Source organism: Hippocampus comes, unplaced genomic scaffold (assembly GCF_001891065.2).
Source record: "Hippocampus comes isolate QL1 unplaced genomic scaffold, H_comes_QL1_v1.1 scaffold68, whole genome shotgun sequence".
In the NCBI taxonomy this organism is placed as follows: Eukaryota; Metazoa; Chordata; class Actinopteri; order Syngnathiformes; family Syngnathidae; genus Hippocampus; species Hippocampus comes.
In genome coordinates, this window is record NW_017805625.1 from 292,833 (window position 1) to 315,353 (window position 22,521).

Genomic DNA, 22,521 nt, shown 5'->3' on the forward strand with positions numbered 1-22,521 from the left:
TCCATCCATCCATCCATCCATCCATCCATCCATCCATCCATCCATCCATCCATCCATCCATCCATCCATCCATCCATCCATCCATCCATCCATCCATCCATCCATCCATCCATCCATCCATCCATCCATCCATCCATCCATCCATCCATCCATCCATCCATCCATCCATCCATTTTCAGATCTGCTTATCCTCACAAGGGTCGCCCGCGCGCTGGAGCCGATCCCAGCTGTCTTCGGGTAGTAGGCGGAGGACACCCTGAACTGCTTGCCAGCCAATCGCAGGGCACACATAGACAAACAATCATTCGCGGTCACAATCACACCTCGGGACAATTTAGAGTGTTCCATTAACCTGTCGGGCATGGTTTTGGAATGTGGGCGGAAACTGGAGCACCCAGAGAAAACCCACGCAGGCTCGGGGAGAACATGCAAACTCCACACAGGAAGGCCGAAGTCAGATTCAAACCCTGCACCTCTGTGCACTGTGAGGCGGCGGTGCTAACCAGTCGACAACCGTGACTGAAGCAAATCAAATAAAAATCATCCATCCATTATCAGAAGCCCAGGTCGTGGGTGTGCTGGAGCCTTATGTAGGAGCGGTGGTTATTGTGATGATCAACAGTAGTTGTAGTAGGAGGCATGCTGGTTTGCTGTCGGAGGCCCGCTGCTGCTGCGATTTTCAGACCTTTGCATGACCACCGCTTCACTACAACGATCATATTTCACAACACTTATTCATTCTAATAACAATCATGTTCAGACATGGCAGATAACCACACACCTGATACACTGACAAACTGGCACCGAGCCAACGCAAAGCAGCCGCCATGTAAAACGCATGGCGGATCTCATGAGGGAACACGTCATTCTTCATGTCACCCTGTAGATGACAACACATTCGAGTGTGTGCGTGTGTGTGTGTGTATGTGTGTGTGTGTGTGTGTGTGTGCGTGTGTGTGTGTGTGTGTGTGTGTGTGTGTGTGTGTGTGGCTTTCGGCTATAAAAGATGGCTGGCTGGCGGGCGGGGGGGTCAGAGGTGCGTCCTGACACGGGTGAGTATCCGCTTCATCTTTTAGTCTTCTTCTATACACGTTGCGGAAATATAGTATAGTAGTTTATGATTCATATTTGCGTAAGAGTGGAGTCTTCATTGTAGCCCTCCCGGGTCTCTGCATATTACGGAAACATCTGGATGTCTCATTTCACTATATTATTACTATTAATATTATTATATTATAATAATCATTATTATTATCTTTATCTTGTGCTTGAAACAGGTTGTGGTCCACACATATCGTTTTTATTGTTTCAACTTGAGACTGACACCAATCATATTAATGATAAAATAATAATAATAATAGTAACTAATAACATAATGATTGAAAGAAGTGTGTGCTTGTTTTTTTCTCTGCCTGCCCAGTGTTCATGAAGTGTATTTGTTGATGTGTCATTTCTCAGTTTGCTTATTTTATTCTTCTTTTTTCCCTGATCGGCTTTACATCTTAATTCATTTCCTGTATTGATTTTCTGCAGAGAGGGTGATGAAGTCAAATGGCAGGTTTATTTTATTGTTACAATGAATGATATTATACTTGGTCTTAATATGCCTTACGTTCACTTTTGTCTTGTTACCTTGTAATCACATCCATATGCTTTCTATGTGATTATAACTGTGATAAACAGCTTTTTGAAATTTCAATATTTTTTTTTCCCAGAATATGCTTTGCTAAGCTTGAAGCAGGAAAGATGTTCAATGTGAAATTTTTACAATAAATAATGACTACATTCATGAAATGTGTACCAGATTTTTGTCACAAATGCTGAATATACCGTGACACTAGCCTACTCCATCAATTGATTTACAAGATTTTAGTAACCTGGATCAAAGTTTGAATTGTGACCCACCCTCCACATTTTGGAATGACTCTTAGGTTTAATAATTTTTTCCGCTGTTATTGTTAGTGTGCGTGCGTATGTCAAGATGGCGGACGCTGCTTTGGCCAACACGAGCGTGGTCATCCAGTACCGAGACTCGCTCAGCAAAGCAGTGGTCAAGAATGTGGTGGTGCTCGCCATCGGGCTGTCAATCAACTACATCAACGTCAGCCTCATGTACACCTTCTGCAAGCACCAGGTAGTGAACCTGCTCCATGTTTACAGTGCCCGGAGACACCTTGTGTTGTGATGTGGCTCGATATAAATAAAATCAAATTGAATTGAAGACAAGGCTGAGAACAGAGCCTTGAAGAACACCCTCTGAAGGGGCATTTGGTCTTTTGATTTTTAGGTTGGTTGTCTCCTGAGTGTGAAAAGCTCAGTTTTAAGTGCTATTTAATTGGCAGAAGTTGAACTAAAAGCAGGTTGTGGTTTCCACAAAGCTTTCAGGGACATGCTTAAGGGTTTGGCTGGGTGGCATCTGGGTTACAGTGGAACCCATAACATTTTTTTTTCTGGATATTCGACCAAGTGGGAAAAGAAGGACAAGGCCGAGAACAGAACCTTGAGGAACACATCGTTTGGTGAGGAGTATGTGAGATTGATGATGTTTTGACTTCGGCTGTTTGTCCCCTCTGTGATTGGCTGGCAACCAGGTTCGGGGTGTACCCTGCCTACTGCCCGAAGACAGCTGGCATAGGCTCCAGCACGCTCCGCGACCTTCGTGAGGATAAGCGGATTAGAAAATGAATGGTTGGATGGATGTTTACCCCCTTTTTGCTGTTAGGCTGAGCTACGATCGAGCGTCAACTTGTTCCAACTCGCTGTCTTCCAGATCTTCTACTACAACCCACGCTACATCCTGTTCTTCACCCTGGTTGTGAACGACATGATCCAGATGAGTGTGGGCATCACCTTGTTCGTCATCAGCTACGCCCTCTACAGGATCACCGTGTTGTCGTGCGCCCCTTTCATCCTAATGGCCATCATCACCACCGAGAACACGCCCCTCATCCTGGCGTGCATGGCAGGCGAATGCTATGTGGCCGTGCGTCTTCCGCTTCACCACGCTCACATCTGCACGGTCAGGAGGACTCTGCTCCTCATCACCTTGATTTTCACCATTAGCGTCATTTCCGCCTTCCCGGACCTCTTCGTCACGTTGGCCACCAAACGGACGGACTTCTTCTCGTCCCAAATTTTCTGCCTCCGAGAGACGGCCTTCCCCAGCCCGATGTTGATCCAAAAGCGGGACATCACCTACATCGTCTACCTGGTCATCGTGTGGTCGGTCATCTTCTTCACGTACTTCAAGATCCTGTTCACGGCCCAAACGGCCAGCAAGGATGCCAAGAAGGCTCGGAGGACCATCGTCCTGCACGGCGTTCAGGTTCTGCTGTGTATGACCACGTATGCTGTGCCTTTGGTCAAGGACGCGCTACTGCGCGTCTTCCCCAAAAACTACTCGGACTCACTGTTCGCCTGCTACATCATTGTTCAAGTGTGGCCCCGCTCTATCAGCCCCATCATATATGGTGTGAGGGACAAGTGCTTCAGGAAGTACCTCAAACACTACCTCATTTGCAGGACTGCACCTCACGGTGACTCATCCTGATATGGCATGCGCCCCCAGAAAAAGCTCAGATCATCCAAATACAAGAACAGAACCGAACATGAACACAATTACAGACCTTTCAACAACATCATGTAGCAACAGAAAGTGCCACGGGAGTGGTCTTTGCTGGCACTGACGTGAAGGGGAACGTGATGGACCCAAGCGCAGGAAAGTGGGAGTGCAGAATGTACTTCGAAAGCGCCGTTTCAATCTGTTTTTAACGCTAGATGTCACTGATTATTTCACTGTGCTCCGGCCATTTTCGGAAACACTCGGGTAACATTGGCACAAGCTTCTCTTCTTCTTCGTGAGATCACGTGTGATTACACACGAGTGGAAGGGGACCTTCGTGTGTGGTGCTTTGTGTTGATACTATTCTAGCACCCCCCCCCACCTGCCCTCCACCCCCCACACACACCCAAATTATGACCAAAACTGTTAAATGCCCCATTTTTAATTTTTTTATCTTTATTTGTCAGGTCTTTCAAAGTAAAAAAAAATCTCTTCAGATTCAAAAAATCTTTATGTGTGTACCCGGGCGAAGGCTTACAACAATAAATAATGAATTGCAAGCAGGCTTTTGCAGTTTGCAACTGTTTTACAATAGTTTACAATGTTTTTGCTGCCCTACGACTGTTTATTGAGATTTTAATATTATGAAAGAAAAACACATTTGAAACGGTTGAAAACATGAGCTCAGGTTTGTAAATGAACTCAGAAAATAAAAATAAATGTCAACATCTCCACACACACTTGTAATATTATGCTTTGTTTTATCTAAAAAAATAATAATCATACTGGACACGATGAAAACACGATTTATTCTTTTTGTGTGAGTGTGCATGTATCCACAAACACAATGCACTCTTTGCTAAGACAAATTACGCTGTTTTTGAGTGTTTGAACCTGGGTGAAAACTGATGAAAATTTGCACGGATAAAAATAAGATAAGATAAGATAAGAAATCTTTTATTCGTATCGCAATGGAGAAATTCCCAATTCACAGCAGCAGAGTTATGAAAGGAAGAAGTAGAAGAACAAAATATAGGAGCTTGGAAAGGCAAATCATTATTTTAGAGATTTCTTGTGCGATTTTCAACAAATGGCTCAGAAGCGCCCCCTACAGATTTTTTTCACCAAGCATTCCCGGTTGTATGTTTCACACCAAGATCTGTGAGAATTGAGAGGCATATGCAACAGCCCAAGATCAACAAAAACCCTTTGGTGCCATCTGCTAAATCGAATGGGAAGTCCGCCATTTTGACTATTTTGGAATTCGGCGCCATTTTGGGCCTTTTAATATTTTAACAAACTCATCCTAGAGAATTTATTTAATCATCTTGAAATTTTGTGTTTCGTCTGAATGTTTTTAAGCCAAAAAGTTGTTGAAAGCATTTTATTTTGTCACAAACTGTTGCTGATATGCTGTTTGTTGCTGAATTTCAATCTGCGGCCTCGAAATAATATTGTGTCACATATTGTGTCGAAATAATATTGTGATTGCAGCCATTTGCCGTTGCTGAGAAGGAGGCTGCACCCGCCCCGTGTGTGACATCACACCGGCCACTTTTTTTCCCTTATAAACACGCGTTCGCGCACAAATATTTCTTTGCCGTTCACCATCTTTCATTGGGATCATGATCAAGTCCCTTTATGGGTGGTGAACGATTGGCGTGGTTGTTAATAATGACGCATTGTTGATTTTCAGTTCATCTTTGATTTCCTATTTGTTCTTCTACCTTCTCCAGCAGCAGCATGAACTCTTCAGACAACGCAACCTTGCCACCGCAGGTAACAGTCACACTCACAACTTCGCTTCCAAAACATTCAAAGATTTTTATGTATGTGTGTGTGTGTGTGTGTGTGTGTGTGTGTTTGTGTGTATACAAAGATTCCAAGTAACACCATCAGGAATCATAGTCTGTGTTTTTGTTTTTAGTTAAGCCACCATTTCTCCATCCTTTTGTTCCTGTGTTATCTGTGTGCCCAGTTGTTCTCATCTTGCCGGTCTCTCGTGTTTTCCAATCAGCTCCTGACGCCACTTGTGTCTTGGCCGGGTGCTCCTCGTTGTCTCGTCAGTTTGCTCGCATTTGGTTCCCTGGTCTCGTAAAGTCTTTGTTCTGTTGCTGCTTGTTGTGTCCGCGTCTGTCTTGTCATGTTCACAGTTGAGTGAGTGAGTGAGTGAGTGAGTTTATTTCTGGTTTTTGTCTGATATTTGTATCTTATTTTTTTAAGGTGACTTTGGTTAATTGAGTATTTCTGATTCCAAATGTCATGTTTGCTTTATTTTGTTTTTTTTTTTGTTTCTTGAGTAGGCTACATCCTGCATTTTTGCCTGTCCACCATTTTGTGTGTGTGTGTGTGTGTGTGTGTGTGTGTGTGTGTGTGTGTGTGTGTGTGTGTGTGTGTGTGTGTGTCCTAGGTGGTTTTGAGGGACAGTTTTGTCTCCGCAATGGTGAAAAACTTCCTTGTGGTTGTTCTGTGGGCCTTGCTCACATATATCAATGCCTCCTTGCTCGCCACCTTCTTCAAGCACCAGGTACACGCACACACACGTACACACACACACGTACACACACACACGTACACACACACACACACACACACACACACACACACACACACACACACACACACACACACACACACACACAAAACCCCAAAACTGTCTTTCTTTCACACTGAGCGAGTGCAGTGCAGAAAGGACTTGAAGGTCCAATGACGGTTGTATTAAAAGCTGTAGGTCGAGTGCCAGAGGGGACGGTGATTAATCATATGAAGAATAGATGATCCTAGGATTGAAAACAGCTCTTTAATGAGTCCAGCAAGCATGTCTCGATGTCTTTATATGTCTATTTTGTCATCATAATGTTGATGTGGTTGTTGACAATAACACTGATATCGCCACTGATGTTGTTGCCCGGGGCGGCGCAGACATTTCACGAGGAGCCCCGCTACATCCTGTTCATCCACATGGTGATCAACGACAGCGCTCAGCTGAGTTTCAGCATCACCCTGTTCCTGCTCAGCTACATCGTGTACCGCATCCGCGTGTCCCTGTGCTGCGTGTTCATCCTGCTCACAGTGTTCAGCACCAGGAACACGCCGCTCAATCTGGCCGCCATGGCGTTGGAGCGCTACGTGGCCATCTGCAGGCCTCTGAGGCACCATCAGATGTGCACGGTCCGGAGGACCTACCTGACCGTGCTGCTCATCTGGTTCATCAGCGTGGCCCCTGACATCACCGACCTCTTTGTGACCCTGGCTAACGAGCCCCCGGGCTACTTCCTGGGCTATGTCTTCTGCCTGCGCGCCAACGTCTTTCCGAGTCCCGCCATGATGTACAAGCGCATCGCTTTTGATTGCTTCTATTTCCTGTGCGTCTTGCTCACGCTGCTGTTCACCTACATCAAGATTCTGATGGCGGCGCGCTGCGCCTCAGCCCAGAAGTGTCTGGCCGAGAGGGCCCGCAACACGGTCCTGCTGCACGGCATCCAGCTGGCCATGTGCCTGCTGTCCTACGTGTCGCCCGGCGTGGAGCTGCTGCTGATCCTGGTGTTCCCAGGCCACATTCGGGAGATCCGCTACGTGGGCTACCTGCTGGTCAACATCCTGCCTCGCTTCCTCAGCCCTGTGGTCTACGGCCTCCGCGACGACAAGTTCCGCAGGCACCTTGATGAGACTCAGAGATCCTGCTTCGCGTCACGCAAGCCCAGGAGACGGCGCCCAGGGGAAAACTTCCGCTAACTCTTTGGATTGATTTGATTCGTATGGCTTGGTTTTCTCCACATTGTTTTATTTTATTTTTATTTATTTATTTTTTTTTACATGAATAAAAACATTTCATTATTTTTCTTTCTATCTTAGCCCATCTTCATTTTTGGTAATTAGGGATGTGTAACACGGTTACACTGTACTCTACAATATTTGGGTTTTATCCATTGCTCGGACACTCGCTCAATAAATTCTGTCTCCCTTCATGTACTGTCCTTCATTTGTGATGTTTCCAGCCCTGAGTTAAGGTTTCAAATTAGATTAGAGACGTAGCTCCGCCTACCAGTACTGCTGTCAAATCACAAAAGTATTTGTAAGTTGTTTATTGGTGTTTGGTGCATATGTCACAAATATGGAAAACCAAAACATTATCCAAATATTTTTCATACAAAAGTTACATGTTTCTCTTTCTGTGATCCACACACATGCAAACTTTCCTTATCACGGTCGCAGAAAAAGTCACGTTGGAGGTTTGAATGGTCGAGTGGTCGTCATCTTGACAACCATCAAAAGTAAACGTTTCGCCCCAAAATTGTAAAAACAACAGGACTTCCTATACTTCGCTTCCAGAATAACGCACGCTACAAAAGGAGAAACGCAAGTGGGAAGTCCTCAAGGCTTCTTGTTTGTTGTTGTCATTGTTGATTTGTTGTCCTTGATCTCGTTGTTGTCGTTGCTGTGTTGTTCTTGCTGTTGCTCTTGTTGTCGTTGCGACTGGTGTTGCTGCTGCTCTTCTTCCTGTTGATGTCACTGTGCAGAATCAGAATCAGAATTCCGATTCTTGTTGTTGATGATGATGTCTTTGTTAGTTCGCTTTGTCATTGTTGTTGTTCTGCTTCATGCTTCGGTTGCTGTCCTCCTCACTGTTGTCCTTGCCGCCGTTGTCGTCGTTGTTGTTGATCCTGCGGCGTCTCTCTTGCCACGAGGGGGGTGGGTGGCAAGACCCAAGCTGTCTTCCCGCTTCCTGCGCATCACTTCCTGTTAAGCAGCTGCTGCTCCAGCTGCACCAGTCGGGCGCTCATTGCCGTCAGTGGAAGCCCAGACGCTAAGGAGCAAAACCTCGGTGGCCAATCAACAGGTCAAGAGGTGAATAGATACCACGTCTCCTTGCCAAGTCTCCAGAGCATGTTTCACTAGTCAGATACCTCGGAACTCTGCGTAAAAGGGGAATGCGGTGTTGATGAAAAGCAGAGCGGCTTGCATGAAAAGGATATGCGACTGCGTGATGCGGTCCAGGTTGCTTATGGTGGCTTGCTGGAACTCCACCAGGTTTTCGCAGGCGCACGGGTCCTTCACCTCGATCTCACCTTGACTTTCCTCTGTGGATGCCGATGCAAATCAGCCAGGAAAACCATTGCCAAGCTTTTCACTGCCACTTTTAACTTTTTTTTTTTTTTTTTTTTTTAGTACCTGGACACACGTTTAGTTTAAGGTTGAGCGCGATGGTGCTGATGGCGGTGAAGTCGGAGGCATAGAAGAAATGCTTCTCCAGAGGCTCCGAGGCGATCTCGCGAAGCTCCTCCTCCAACGCTTTGCCGACGCCCACCGCGTACATGATAATGCCTGGCGGCAAGCCAACATCGTACAGTCAGCATTCCGACATGATATGAGGCAAAAGCAAATTAGTATGCAAATGTGGGAAAAAAAACAGAAGCAACATGGATCAAAATGGGAAGCAAAAAGGGGAAAGCGGTGGGAAAGAAAACAGGAAGGAAGCACTCAGAAACAACAAGTTAAAAAAAAAAGCGAATGCAAGGAAATCAAGATTCAAAGACAGAAATGGGACCCTAACAGGTGGGTGACTGCAAGTAAATGGGAAGAAAATGGGAGAAAAAATGTGAGCAAATGAGAACTGGAAGCAGCTCAACAGGAAGCCAATGGCAAACTAAATTAACGGAAGCAAAAAGGAATCAAACGCAATGGGGGAAAAAAGTGGCAAGCAAATTGGGAGGTAAAGCGACACAAGAGAGAAGAAACTGGGAGCAAAAAGGAAACAGACGCAAAACCAACAGGAAGCAACAAGAAATCAAACATGAAGGAATAGAAGCGGGCAGCCAATGGAAAGCAAACGGGAAGGAGTTGGGTGGCAGATGAGAGAAAACAGGAAGCGGATGAATAGGAAACAGGAAGTGGACTGGAAGCAAACAGGAAGAAGTTAGCTCACGTACGGAAAGAAAATGGGAAGCAGGCGAGAAGGAAAGAAGAAGTGGATTGGCAGTGTCTGGCTCCGACCGGCTTGTTTGGCCTTCTTGGCGAACTCGCTGATGTCGTCCTGCGAACGCCCGTCGGTGAACACCAGTCCGATCCTGGGAATCCCGCGGGCCGGCGGTCTGGCCCCTTCCGCCTCCGAGAAGCTACTCTCCAACATGTGCTGCAGCGCCATGCCCGTCATCGTGCCCTTCTCCATGTAAGCCATCTATGCCCGATGCACATACAACAAAAGAATACACTCTCCATCTAGATGTCAAAATAAAAGTCTTCCCTTCTACATGGAGACCATCAAAATAAACTCGTTCTGTCTCGACTCTCATTCTGTGTCCAAATGAGGCTTTTCTCGTTCGTTTCGCGTACAGTACAACATTTAACATTCCACATCAACATGTCATAATAAAAGTCATCCTTCCTTCATGTACGCTATCCGTTTCAGAGCAAAGTCAAATACTGCTTATATGTGTTCAATCCAACACATTTCAAAATAAAACACATAATCCTTCCTTCTATTCCCGCTCTAGTCTTTCGCCATTTCACAATAAAAGCCCATAAGAGGAAGTTGACCTTCATAACAGCAGCCTTGATGTCGTCCGCGCTTTGGAACTGGTTTAGGGTGAACTCGGTCCTGACCCGGCTGGAGTACTGGACCAGGCCCACCCGAGTGCCGTGCTCCGACACGTCCAGCGTGTCCACCACCTGACGAAGGGACGGCAAATCGACGTCAAATCGCACCTTGGACAAAATCCCGAGTCGCCATTCGGGAGTCGACAGTCAGCCGACGAGTCATCGTTGTTCCCGAGGCCCAAATCACTCGGTGATTTCAAATCGAAACTGTTGCCTTGTGTTGAATCTTTCCCGCTAATTTGATATATGAAGTTGAGAGAAGAATGAGCGGGCGCACGATCAGGAAAGACTCGCAGCGGGCGGGCGGTGTCACCTCGTTGACAAACTTTTTGACCAGCTCGAAGTTGTGAGGGCGGACGCTCTTGGAACCGTCGATCAGCAGCACCAGGTCGATGACGGCCGACTTGCACGCTGAAACGCCGCAACGGTCGTAGCGACAATTAGCTGAGTGCATGTGTGTCTTCTGCGTATGGACTTAATGCACGCGTGATTGTGTTGTGTGCCGTCTGTGTGAGCATGCGTGCGAGTGTGAGTGTGTGCCCTTACTTCCGCAGCTCTTGCCGTCCTCCTGCAGGAGTTGTCCATCGGGACAGACGCAGTAATACGAGCCCGGCGTACTCACGCAGCGATGCTCGCATCCGTGATCCAGCGAGTTACACATGTCCAATTCTGAAAAAACAATGAAAAGAAATAAAGATGCAAATCAACTCATGGGCAAATGACTACATATGTCCATGAATAAACCAACAATAAAAATTGGACATATTTGTCCAATTTGGTGAACGCATACGTACGCGTGCACGTCTTCTTGTCCTGGTTGAGCGCGAAGCCTTGGTTGCAGTCGCACGTGAAGGCGCCGGGAGAGCTCACGCAGATCTGCTCACAGTCGTGTTTGCCTTCGGCGCACAGGTCAATGGCTGCCAAACGCGCACACACACACACACACACACACACACACACACACACACACACACACACACACACACACACACACACACACACACACACATTGGTCAATTAATTGATGATTTGTTGCACCTCTTCAAGATCAACTTGAGAAATGCGAAATCTGGTCACAATCATCGACAGAGTTGAGTAGACATTTCCATGCACTACGAAGATTTGCTGATGTCTTTGTGTCTCCCCAGCGCTGCGGCCGTCTTGCGCCTTCAGATACGGCTTGAATTCAGTCTATGACACTCAGATCACAAATCATCTTTCCCCATGTTTGAATGATGCCATTCATCTGTTCCATTCCTGCTACAACCGCCACTACTCCCGAAAAAAATATATTTTTTGTGATTTTGTTTATTTCTCCACTCTACAAAAATTGTACCTGATAATAACAACAACTTCATTGAATAAAACGGAAAGAAATTTGATTGTCTTGTGTCATGATTTACGGCTTCATTGTGTTGCAACCGCTCAGACAGCCTTGGCCAGCAGGAGGCAGCATAATACAGACATGCACAAAACATACAGTACAAAAAGAAGAATTTGACTTCTTCTACAGGACTGTGACTTGGTAAGTTGCAGTAGTAGAAGTCTTTTTTTTTTGCAGAGGATAAAGAATATATTACCGATGAGGATTACAATTACGAATTGTTCTGCTCTTCAAACTGGCTTGTAAAACTACACCTATCTACGCTAACTGTTAACATGTCAATATCATTTATCGTTCATGTTCGGATGAAGCTCGCAGTTTGTTTTTGTACTGGGAATGTTCACTATGTGTGTGGAAGAAAAAAAAATTTGTGTATGTGTGAGTGTGTGTGTACGTGTGCGTGCATGCGGACGTACGCGTGCATGTCTTCTTGTCCTGGTTGAGCGTGAAGCCCTGGTTGCAGTCGCACATGAAGACGCCAGGAGAGCTCACACAGATCTGCGCACAGTCGTGTTCGCCATCGGCGCACAAGTCGATTGCTGCAACAAACACGCACGCACGCACGTACAAAAAAAAAAAAGCATACATTTTACTTGAGCACTTGAGCAACGGCGAGTGGCATCTGACAAATACTGTTAAACATCAAAAGTCAAATGCGGCAAAAGCCAAGTCCAAAATGTTTGCATTTGTGTCACCCTGGCAGGCGACGCCGTCGTCCATCAGCCGGTATCCATCTTTGCAGCGGCACTGGAATCCGTTGAGCACACTCACACATTCGTGCTCACACGTGTGATTACCAAGGGAACAAAAGTCCAACACTGAGCAACACAAACACACAAAGAGAGCACAACAACATTTATGATGCAATGGACACATTATATATATTTTTTTGCAGGTGGGCAAAAGTATTGGGACGTAAATTCCAAAGGGACAGCAAAAGGGACGTACTGGTGCACGTCTTCTTGTCGAGGTTGAGCGCAAAGCCAGGGTTGCAGTCGCACGTGAAGGCGCCCGGAGTGCTCACGCAGATCTGCTCGCAGTCGTGTTTTCCTTCAGCGCACAAGTCGATGGCTGCCACACACGCACACACGTTGATTATCGCAATGGTTATTCTTATCATCTTATCGCGATTGTTATTCTTATAATCTTCATCATGGCGCTCACCTGTGCAGGTCTTGTCGTCGTCATTGAGCATGTAACCGGGCAGGCAGAGGCAGTGGAAAGAACCTGGAGAACTTTCACAAATGTGCTCACAGCCATGCTCAGTCTCCACACACAGATCCATACCTGCAAGAACGACAACAACAACATCAACTACGTCACAATATCAACAACAACGCTATTGTCGGAGTATCAGGGATATTGTTGGATGTCAAAGTAGAGGGATATCTTTCAAGTTTTGCGATATTATCGTTTTCAAAGTATCCTTATATTGTTGTGAAAGAAACGTGAAATTCTAATAGTATTATGATATCGTTGTCAATGTATCGAAATATTTTTCTTGTCAAAGTGCCATTGAAATATCACAATAGCGTTGTCAAAGATGGCAATGGAACATTTCCTTGTTGGATATTATGGTCTGGTGTGGAGCTAGAGGATCTTTGACGGGTGCAGACTTCTCACCGCAGAGTTTATCCTGGAACTGAAGTCCAAACTGGTGGATGAGGTCAAAGGTCTCCACCAGGAAGACATGGTCCTCGAAGGGTGGGGACGCCATGGCCCTGAGGGACGCCATGTCAGCCCGGGCCACGCCCACAGCAAAGATCTCAATGCCTTTCTGGCGAGCCTCGGCCGCCACCTCCGCCACACGGTCCTGAGGACGTCCGTCTGTCACGATCACCGCCACATTGGGCACCTGACAGACGGGTGAAATGTCATCAAAGAGACCATGGGCAGCGCATGCGTGCATGCCTTACCTGGGGTCTGTCGCCTTGCTCTAGGTTGAAGGCGTTGTTGATGATGTAGCGGATCGCCAGGCCCGTCATGGTGCCCTGCGCCAGGGGGACGATGCGGTGGATGGCGTCCACCATACTGGACATGGTGCCATAAGAGTTCAACGAGAACTCGTTGCGGACCTAAAAAGACCAAGATGTTCTTTATATTCTCAAAGAAGGCCACATTGGGTAAAATGGCTGGAATGGTCAAAAAAGTCACTAAAATGGCCAAATTGTCAACACAGCCTGTACATTTGTAAACTCATTCAATTGAATTTGCTCATGTTACTTTCTTTTAAAAACTTTATAAATGTTAAAAAAAAAAAAAAAAAAAAGAATTCCTTCGTCCTTTAGGAGAAGATGCTATGTTGGAAAAAAAAAATCCCCGAACAAGCTGAAGCTTCACCGTACATTTGTTGCGAACATCCGAAGTGTCGAATTAGCAAGCGCTCACCTGACTGGAGTATTGGACCACGCCCACTCGGGTGGCGTTGAGTCCGACGTTGAGCGTGTCCAGGATGTCGATCATGAACTTCCGCATTGTCTCGAACTCGTGAGGTCGGACGCTGCGCGAGCTATCGATCAGGAACACCAGGTCCACCGGGCCTGACTGGCACTTGTGCTCAGAAACTGCAGCAAGACACAATGGTAACAAGGCGCAGTTTCTTTGTTTTGTTTTTTTTTCTCCATTTGGACTGAAATTTGGTTTCCTTGCAGTGGCAGCGCCCCCAGTTGGCAAACTGTTGCTATAGCCAGACAAACAGGAAGTTTTGATATTATCATTGTCAAAGTATCATGATAGTATTGTTCTCAGAGTATCATGAGAATACTGGTCTCAAAGTATATTGTTTATCTCATTGTAATTTTTAATTTTAATATTAATCTAATTATTGTGACAATATCCCTGTTATCAAAGTGTATCTAAGTAGTTTGATATCGTTTAAACAACGTATTTTGATATTATTGTCGTTAAAGTATCACAATATCACGGCTATCATAGAATTGTGATATTGGTGTCATGGTATCCTGATATTATTGTTGTCAAATAAAGTGTTGTCATACGGAAGCGTATATTCTTAAGAAGGTATCGTGATAACATTATGTGCGGGCGCCCCCTGTTGGCTCACATGTGAACATTCCAGACAAACAGGAAATAACTAATCGTGGAGGAATGTGCTGACATTCAACTGGACGCTCATCACAGAACGGATTGCAATTGTCCGTTTTCCCAGTGGCTACAAATCCTTCTGTGCTGGGGAAACGTTTAGGATATTTTTTTGGGGGGGGGGGGTGGAAATGCTATCAAATAATCTCACTTGGAGCATTTGTGAACGTCAAAGCCAAAAAGGCAGACTTTGTAGCCATACTAACACTGTTCAATGTCATTCCAATATATATATAAAGAGTAAAATAGTGTACATCCTTCAAATTTTAATCTAATAATCTGTTTTGACCTGCTTTGGGCCGGGCGGTGGTGATAGCGGCCATGCTGAGCAGCACCAAGGCGACGCCTGCACCCATACGCCTCATTGTCATGGCAACAGCTGACTGCAACACAAAGCATCATCGGGGTTTAACTGCAAAAGCGGTGCTTGGGCAAACATTTGGGCTCAAATGGACATTTGGACAAAGTTATTGGGACACAGATGTGTGAACAACATTATTGGGACACCTGTGAAAGGGAAGAGAATGTGTAAAAAGTTGTGTTCATGTAAACATTTGCGCATATTCCCAGATGGCCTCTTTCTACCCCATCAACGTCTCAGTCGTTAACGTTGAAAAATGTTTTGGGTTTTTCGCTGCTGATGAGAAGCTGCCGGAGAATTCCAGACAACGACGGTGAACATTCCGGTCCTGCCCCCTCGTAAATAGAAACGTGAAAACAGCTGCCGCAGGAACGCCTTGGCGCTCCTGAACTGAGCTTCATGGCAGCGGATGACAAAGGTGAGCGATCGCAGTCACGTCATGAGCGCTCCAGTCCCAAAAAACAAAGAGCGCTTGTCCGTCCGCTTGTCTGCTTCTCGGCTCACATCTGCTCACATTTCCTGGCCGCCAACTCTTGCTTCCTGCCGGCTCCTTCGGTCACTCAGCCAAAGTTCTGCTTTTGCTCCAAGCAGGCCGTCGGCAGGCACTTGCGCAAAAAGTGCATCAAACACAATCATTTGGATGGGAAGATGACAAATACGTGGAACATCTCAAAAACAATTTGGACAAACCGTTTTGGGATTCAGTAACATCAAAATACCCCAAAACCCTTGCAACTTTCTTGGTGCCAAAACATGTGTTGACCATCGCAATGGATCGATGGCTCGATGATGAAAACGATTGTTAAGTGCAGCCCTACTTCAACGCTTAATTTTACACCTGAATAACAAAATGCATTTCACCTCATACGTACATCCCCCTTTTAAAACACATCCAGGCGTTACAATTCCTAGAAAAACAAGACGCAGTTCCTTTCACCCATAACATAACGCCACATGTGTGTGCATGTGTGTGTGCGGAGCACAAAGAGGCCTTAGAAAGCCCCCCCACCCTGCTCTCCGTGACCCCTTCCTGTCTGCCCCCACCACATGCCAACGTGCTACCATCCTGCTGAACACACTCACACATTCATTTATCATCAAATACAATCTTTCAGGGTGAAAAAAAAAATCCAAAGTTAGCGCCTGTGGAGGGAATCGCTCTCTATGCACTGTGGAGGGGCCGGGTACTGTTTGATTTGGGCGCGATATCAAAGTAATCGATTTATCATTTCACCCTGAGGGTCAACTATATCATCCACTGTTTGAAAATTCCTCGACAGAAATGAGGGAGTATTCGAGTCATTCTTTCAGCCCTAAAGTCAACTACATAGTAGATTAGATTTAAAAAAAAAATCCCTATTTTCGCAAGCGCAAAAATCCCAAGCGCTACATACGCTTTGTCATATTTCCTCCCTTCGAATGCTCCCTGCGCACACTCTGCCAATGAGAGCGCCACTGCCCCCTAATGTAGTGGAGGTGTAACTGCACTTTATTCTAGGACAGTAAAAAAATAAAAAAGCATGTTTCCTGAGGTCAAACGCGCCCCCCTTGAGGGAGCCTCAGGGGGGCGCGCCCCACTATTTGAGAAACACTGCCCTCAGCCCACATGATCAAAATCCATACGTCCTGCAGAAATTAGGAAGCAGGGATTGTTTGCAAACGGCATTGTCAACAATGTAGCGCGCCACACAAGTAATAGCAACAATACTGTACATGCTAGCACAAACGGAAGGGAAGAAGAAGAGAACACCGTGTTCTCGCCGGGGTCAGAGGTGAGCGCCGTTTGTTGACGTTGGCACGAGCGGCCGACAAGACGAGCGAGACCGAGGTCTGCCTGACATCCGCGCGCTATCAACAAACCTTTGCATTCACCCGTTGAAGCCTGGACCTCCGTCGCCATGGAAACGCACCCTCCGTGTTCTGCAAAAGAGGGCGGTGGGATGTGGGTGGTGACTGGACCGCAGCCGCCAGGACACCCAACGCCCGTCGAGTCCTAAAGTCACCCATTCCGGCGCCAACGGAATGCTAGCATGTGATACAGGCACATTCCATTAAAGCGCTAACATTGGAGGTGCGAAAAGTAATTGGCGACTAATCGATGATCATCTTCTTCTTTTGGTTCTGATTTTGGCTTTGGTTCTGCCTTGATTCCTCTCTGTGGTCAGTGTCCTTGTTTGGGTTTCGCAGCTTGGTTGGTTTGTTTTTCTTCTGGCTGTGCTTCTGGTTTAGATTCTAATTCAGATTCTTCTTCTGGTCTTGGTTTGGATTGTTATGCTTGTTAGTGATCTGGTTTTGATTCTTGCTTTGGGTCAGGTTATGGTTCTTGTGCGGGGTTTTGTCCTTTTTAAGTTTCCTCTCTCGGAACCTTTTGTAATTGTGGTTCCCGCGACCCTCGTGAGGATAAGCGCATTAGAAAATGGATCGGTGCATTCCCATTTAGGGAATGGTTTCGTTTTTTTGTTGGAGTTCAGGTTCTTCTTTTGTTTCTGATTCTGGTTTTGGATCTGCTTTGAATCCTGTTTATGGTTCGTGTCGTTTTGGTCTCTCCAGTTGTTTGTTTTTCTTCTGGTTGTGGTTCTTGTTTCTGTTGTTCAAATTCTTCTGTTTTGGTTTTAGTTGGGATTCTGATTACTGTTCTGGTTTCTATTCTCATTTAGGGTCCCATTCCAGTTCTTTTGCAGAGTATTGTCCTTTTTCATTTTCTTCTTTTGATTCTGTTTTTGTTCTTGTTTAGACTCAGGTTCTGGTTGTGTTTTGGTTCCAGTCAAGTGCTTCTTTTGCTTCTCATTCTGGTTTTGCTTCTGGTTTGAGTGCTGGTTGTGTTCTCATTTTGCCTTATGATTTTGATTCTGTTATCGTGTGTCGGGTTTTCTCCGGATACTCCGGTGTCCTCCCACATTCCAAAAACATGCATGGCAGGCTGATTGAACACTCAAAATTGTCCCTAACTGTGAAGTGCGAGCGTGGATGGTTGTTCGTCTCTGTATGCCCTGCGATTGGCTGGCAACCGGTTCAGAGTGTCCCGTGCCTCCTGCCCGAAGGCAGCTGGGATAGGCTCCAGCACGCCCCGCGACCCTCGTGACAATAAGCGGATCAAAAAAACGGATGTTGTGTGTCAGCTCTCGCTGGCTTTTCTTGCGTTGCTTGTTGGTGCTTTGTGTTGTTTGTTGAGCTGCTTAAGCTAACTTCCGTCGCGTTGCCGTGACAACGCGGGCCCCCTCCCACAAAGCTGGGGGGCGGCTCCCTTCACCAGGGCCCCCTGCGACACGAGTCTAAACATTCTTAACCATCGTCACAGAATAGTTGCGAAGGTTCTTTACTGTGTTTGACCAGAAGGAACGGCGTGAGAAGCTGACAGCTGACTATCTACTGTATGTTTGTATACACAAACGCACAAAGACACACACACTCATGCACGCAGTACAAAGTATCACACACTCAGTCTCACACTCAGACAAACACGTTTTTGTACACGCACGCACGCACACACACAAATGCATATACTTTACACGCACACACACACACACACACACACACACACACACACACACACACACACACACACATCACTTGCTAGTTAATGATCAACGGTGGAGCGAAGACGTGAGCAAGCGAGAAGAAGAAGAACCAGAAGTTCTTGACAGGAGGCAGACAAGCTTGAGAAGCTTCCGAGCTTGCTTCCGTGTCTTCTTCTTCTTCTTCTTCTTGAGGACGACGTGAGCTAGGCCGCGTCAAATGGACGCGGCCACCATGATGGGCGAGCTGGCGGCCGCCATGGAAGACGCACGCCAAGGTTGGATCGCACGTCGCCGTCTGCTCTGGCGGCGTCCCGCCAACTGTCCCGATGGCGTGTCTCGCAGCATGTCTTCATGAATGTCTCGCCGCGTGTCTGTCTCACAGCACGTCCGTCTCATGATCTCACTGCTTCGAATTGTCTCACCGCTCATGTTTCACGACTGTCTCCCTGAATATCACTTCGTCTCGTCGCGTGTGTCTCTCTCGCTATCTCACAGCAAGTCGGAATGTCTCACTGCCAGCTTTATCGCGACACGTCTTGCTCACTGTCTCGCTGCGTGTGTCTCTCTCACAACTGACTGAATCTCCCTGTATCGCTGCACGTCAGTCACGCGATCTCACGGCATCTCAGAACATTTCACCGCGTGTCTTTGTGACTGTCTCATGCATGTCTCATCTTATTGTCTCACCGTCTGCCTTCCCGCTGCCTCAAGAAATGTCGATGACCGTCTCGCTGCATTTCTGTCTCTCACTGGCTCACTGCAAAATCACTGTCTCACTCTTTGCTTTCTCACCGTCTTCCCGTCTCCCTTGATGTGTGTGTGTGTGTGTGTGGGGGGGGGGGGGGCGTTGGACTGGGGTCATCACCTCCAGGTCACCTTGTGAACCTGACAGTCTAACAAGAGTTTGGACACATCTCGCTGAACCACCGCTGACGAGTAACTCTTTTGCTCTTTTGGTCATCGAGTAATCTGCCCATCATGTTTGGGATGAATTCATGATTCAGATTTTTTTTAAAAAACAACAAATATTGATAATTGCATTTGTTTATTCAACAACATGACCTGATATCAAATCTAAGTGATACAATTCCTGGTATAGGCTGTAACATCTGTCAGAAAATTGGCCAAAATGTTGCTGGTTGTTTGGCAACATCAAATGTCTCTTTTTGGGGGGGGAAAAAAATAATTTTCGATATTGGAGGATATTTCTAGTTGAGAGGCAAAGATTGGGAGGTTTGGACCATTTTAAGGTGTCGCCGAATGATTCCTCGATTCTCAAAATGGTTGTTCATTCATTTGAAGGTGTTAATGAATTGTTGGACCTCTCAAATTGGTTCCATTTTTTTGTTCACAAATTGATCCCCACCGTTGTTTTTTTTGTGTTTTCAAATTGTTGACCAAGGCATTTTTGGACGATGGGGGATGAAGCAGGGGTCGTTCTTGGAAAGCAATTTTGGAGATGTGAGAATTCCGCCCGACGGCAGGAAAGTACAGCAAACCGAAACTTTTTCCCTTCCGAAATGTGTTCCAGACGTTTCCCTGCATCAGTCTGCTCACTTCCAAACCGAGGCGGTCACTCACCTGCTGGACGCGCATGTGGGCTGGGACAGGTGGGATGCACACGCGTGAAAAAAATGTCCTATTCCACACACACACACACACACACACGCACACAAACACACACACGCACACGGGCAGGTGCACGCAAAGTCCGGCTCGGCTCACAGGGAGGTGCGCAGCATTTATCCGAGTGTGCTGCAATAGCGGACTGTGCGGAGGGCCGGAGCGTTTGTGCTGGAATGTGGCGGCGGACGGGGGCGATGCGCAGTTATAAGAGCAGCCCACCCTCACGTACGCGCGCACTTGCGCACATGCACATGACCCACCTTTAAAAAAAGAAAAAAGACTTGACTTTTTGCTTTGTCCACGGAGCATTTTTTTAAAAACATAGTCGGTATCTATTTCTCCACATTTTGCAATAAAGAGCACTTTTTAAAATAACCCCAAAAAGAAGAGTAAAGCTGAATCTCACAACCTGCGCCCCCTCCAAGAGTTTTCGCTTTGGTTATTTTGTGGCTGTCACAATCCACACTGAAAAAAAGAGTTTGTTGGACTTACTTCCATGTATCCATATTCCGATCCACTTTATTCTCGCAAGAGGCGGGGGGCACCCTGAACCGGTTGCCAGCCAATCGCAGGGCACACAGATACGAAGAACCATCCACGCTCACACTCACACCTAGGGACAATTTAGAGTGTTCAGTCAGTCTGTCATGCATGTTTTTGGAATGCGGGAGGAAATCGGAGTACCCGAAGAAAACCCACGCAGGCCCGGGGAAAACATGCAAACACAGGAAGGCCGGAGCCGGGATCGAACCCACGTCCTCTGCACTGTGAGGTCGACACGCTATCCACTGGGTCACCGGGCCGCCCGACTTACATTTAAAAATAATGTTTTAAAAAAAAGAGTATGGACAACTAATGTCCATATTGCTGGCGTCGGGCCCAAACATCATAAGTCACAAATTGGTCAATTTCATATTTTTTTTTCAAAAGTTCATACAACTGGTCAATACGCATTACGGTTCAGCTTCAGAAAACGGGTGAGACATGATTGGTCATTACCTGAGCCCTGAGCAACTGTGATGTCATTTTCAGTCAACAGCAAGTAGAAAAATGGCCACTGAGATGGACAAATTGGGTAGCTTTTGCTGCTTACCTCATATTCCACAAACGCAATATTAATCAGAATGCCGTGTTTAGACTAGCAAGGATGCATAGAACATATTCTAGTGAAGGACATTTTGGGGTTGACGTCCCCTTTTAATGTGAATCCACCAGACTCCTTTTTTTTCCATTATAACATGTTGTGTAATATTTTCGGTATGCGCGTCAAATTTCAAAGATGATTTGATATACATGAGAGCAGCATTCTCAGACAGATCACTGGATGCATATTTAAAAAGAACAGAACCTTTTGAAATTTTGGGTTGAATTCCCTTTTGAATTACAAACAATACGGGCGACAGTCACGATGTTAACCATGTTAGCGACTTTAGCGATACAAGCAAAGTCTTTCCTGGGATTCTTGCTGTTCGCTCCCGTGCCCCTTTCTTTGTTGGGTGTCCTGGTGTGAAATAGTTAACCTTTCACCCTTCAGGAGGGGAAGGTCTAATTTGGACAAAATCTGGCACCCTAGTGACTGACCACACACACACATACACACACACACACACACAAAATGCGACAATGTCCAGCATCCCAGCAGGGTTTGCCCCTGTTAAGAATGCAAAGGTCAAGCAGGAGCCCGCTTGTGTGCGTGAGCGCGGGAATGTTCTCAGGATTACAAAGTGGACGCCGACTGAAAACAACCCGTCCACTCAGGTTGACAAAACGTTCTTGTTTGGGTTCCTGGTGCACCAAGAAAGAAAGAATGTGTCATAAAGACGCACTTGGATGAGTTTGGGTGTGGAGCAGAACCTCACACGAGTAGATTCTGACCTCACATATGGACAAAAATAAAATCAATACTTTTTGTCCAAATTGGAGTGATTTGTAAAGTACATTCATGAAAAATGTGACTGACGACCCTCTTCATCCAATCAGACGAGCGGAGCCAGCCTGCCAGTCATTTGCGCCTCGAGGCGGAGCGCTCGACCACCAGAGCGTCGTCATATTGCACGCCAAAGTCGCTCAGAAGTCTTACGGCAACGAGAAGAGGTTCGTGTGTTCATCTTGTCCATTCTAGTGGTCTTCATGTGCATCGCTTTCTTTCTGGTTGTCAGTCTTTTGTTTCGGGGGCCTCCACATTTGCCATCACCACCACAACAACCAGAACACGGTCATCATGTGTTCATCATGCCGTTCATGTGTTCATTATGTCCTTCATCGTGTCATTTTGCGTCCATTCGTGTGCGTTTTCATCCCACCGTTGTTGCGTCTTCAGGTTCTTCTGTCCTCCTCCGTGTGTTTACATCGGCGGCAATATTTGGAGACTGAT

General features: G+C 46.3%; 3 protein-coding genes and 1 long non-coding RNA gene across 6 annotated transcripts in view; 3 read left to right on the forward strand and 1 right to left on the reverse strand.

The window, feature by feature from the left end:
* The first annotated feature begins 1,967 nt into the window (after positions 1–1,967).
* The window catches only part of LOC109522474 (olfactory receptor 2T11-like), a 57,622-nt gene continuing 37,068 nt past the window's right edge, over positions 1,968–22,521 (forward strand). Inside the window, exon 1 of the mRNA XM_019881084.1 lies at positions 1,968–2,134. Coding sequence (XP_019736643.1) covers positions 1,982–2,134 — 153 coding nt within the window. The 5' untranslated portion in view covers positions 1,968–1,981. The remainder of the gene's footprint in view (positions 2,135–22,521) is intronic.
* Positions 6,416–7,408, forward strand: or90a1 (odorant receptor, family 90, subfamily A, member 1). Its single transcript, XM_019881085.1, has one exon. The coding sequence runs from the start codon at positions 6,419–6,421 to the stop codon at positions 7,295–7,297; it is 879 nt and encodes a 292-aa protein (XP_019736644.1). The 5' UTR covers positions 6,416–6,418; the 3' UTR covers positions 7,298–7,408.
* matn4 (matrilin 4) lies at positions 7,632–20,331 on the reverse strand. 3 transcript variants are annotated; one of them, XM_019881079.1, is made up of 17 exons: positions 20,103–20,331; positions 14,932–15,025; positions 13,932–14,107; positions 13,460–13,618; positions 13,167–13,398; positions 12,708–12,830; positions 12,492–12,614; positions 12,239–12,361; positions 11,960–12,082; positions 10,954–11,076; positions 10,706–10,828; positions 10,473–10,570; positions 10,100–10,231; positions 9,557–9,740; positions 8,735–8,887; positions 8,539–8,643; positions 7,632–8,354 (listed from the first exon to the last, which is right to left on the reverse strand). In XM_019881079.1, exons 1-17 carry the CDS (start codon positions 20,115–20,117, stop codon positions 8,296–8,298), a joined length of 2,145 nt encoding a protein of 714 aa, XP_019736638.1. In that variant the 5' UTR covers positions 20,118–20,331; the 3' UTR covers positions 7,632–8,295. The 3 variants fall into 3 exon arrangements, with proteins under 3 accessions (XP_019736638.1, XP_019736639.1, XP_019736637.1); XM_019881080.1 differs by lacking the exon at positions 20,103–20,331 and adding an exon at positions 19,209–19,463; XM_019881078.1 differs by lacking the exons at positions 14,932–15,025; positions 20,103–20,331 and adding an exon at positions 15,271–15,421 and having other exon boundaries at positions 13,932–14,127.
* On the forward strand, positions 15,066–20,198 carry LOC109522477 (uncharacterized). Its single transcript, XR_002169573.1, has 2 exons — positions 15,066–15,421; positions 20,053–20,198. It is a non-coding gene; the product is annotated as an uncharacterized LOC109522477 (long non-coding RNA).